Source organism: Etheostoma spectabile, unplaced genomic scaffold, assembly GCF_008692095.1.
Source record: "Etheostoma spectabile isolate EspeVRDwgs_2016 unplaced genomic scaffold, UIUC_Espe_1.0 scaffold317, whole genome shotgun sequence".
Taxonomy (NCBI): domain Eukaryota; kingdom Metazoa; phylum Chordata; class Actinopteri; order Perciformes; family Percidae; genus Etheostoma; species Etheostoma spectabile.
Genome location: NW_022605584.1, coordinates 185362 through 186553, shown reverse-complemented (window position 1 = coordinate 186553; position 1192 = coordinate 185362). Strand labels below are relative to the sequence as shown.

The 1192-nt window shown below is 45.6% G+C and overlaps 1 protein-coding gene across 17 annotated transcripts in view; it reads right to left on the bottom strand.

The window, feature by feature from the left end:
• Positions 1-1192, bottom strand: part of osbpl8 (oxysterol binding protein-like 8) — a 77880-nt gene that overhangs the window by 8864 nt on the left and 67824 nt on the right. For 13 of the 17 annotated variants that reach the window (XM_032511092.1, XM_032511094.1, XM_032511095.1 and 10 more), the window contains 4 exons: positions 949-1045; positions 700-798; positions 432-529; positions 166-171 (listed from right to left, as the gene is read on the bottom strand). In XM_032511092.1, coding sequence (XP_032366983.1) covers positions 166-171; positions 432-529; positions 700-798; positions 949-1045 — 300 coding nt within the window. The remainder of the gene's footprint in view (positions 1-165; positions 172-431; positions 530-699; positions 799-948; positions 1046-1192) is intronic. The other 4 variants (XM_032511096.1, XM_032511098.1, XM_032511107.1 and 1 more) reach the window with 1 other exon arrangement.

The window sequence follows — 1192 nt, the reverse complement described above, 5'->3', positions numbered from 1 at the left end:
TGCAAAACGTCCCCAGCTACAGCTAGTGGTAGCTAGCTAGCTAGCTGGAACGCTGAACAAGACATCTTTAGACGGCCAAAACTCCCAATGAGAAGGTCAAAACAAGGTCATGACTATTTTAAGTGGAAATGTATTGATTCCCTGTTAGCTTTCGCTGACATGTACCTGTTGCTAGGTCGTAAGGGAGGTTGGATGATTTCAGGGGGGGGGCGGAGTGGCATGGTGGAGTTGGTGTTGGAGTGGGGGGGTCAGACATTCAGAAAAGTCATGTGAGAAACTGATTTTAAAGAAGACTCCTCATGCTACTGGATCTACAAAGGCTTTATTTGATTTCATATTTAGCAGTTTAAAAGGTCCTCCTTTGAAATGATCTACTGTTCATATTAATTATTTGATTAGTATTAATGTTATTATTTTAAACACAGCCATACCTTCAGTTTGAACTCCAGCTGAGCACTGTAGCCCGTTTTCTCACAGGCGAGGGTGACCTGACCACCCAGCTCCAGGGTCATGGTGCCGTACAGGATGCCTTCCAGGTGAAAAAGCACCATGAGAAACACGGGTCAGCACAGATAAGTGGGAAACTCCCAAACTATTTGTTGTTGGTCTATCTACCGCCTTCCAGATGAGCAAAGCAACATTAGTGTTCAAAAACACAGCAACCCTCCTCTAGTGAGATTGTGCCGGCTGTCCTCTGACCTTTACAGTGAGCGTAGGGCATGTTCATCACATAGTCCTCTCCTCGGTTGAGGAAAGTGAGCCGAGCCTCCCCGTCTAATATGGCCGACAGGGAGTTTCCTAAAATGGAAACAACCGCAGTCAGTGGACAGATGTGCTAGCACAGCAAGGGAAGAATTAAGCCGCTGAATACAGATTAACACACTTTTTATTTCTGAATTTAAAGTGCCTGTGGGGGACATTAACTGGACTTTAGTGGTGTGAGTGTACCATAGAACTTGGACTTGGCGAGGATGCTGCCACTGAGGCAGAATCCGTCCTTCCTATTGCTGACATAGAAGGCTGACACAGGAGGATGATGGGATACCTGAAGAAAAACACACGGATGTAGTCAGCTTGTACACTACTAAGGAAGACATCTAAGGTCAATTATCTGATTTGAAATCAGCCAAAACATTGACGGCCACAGACTTATCTTATCACGGATAGTCTTTGGGCCGGACCCTCAGCAACT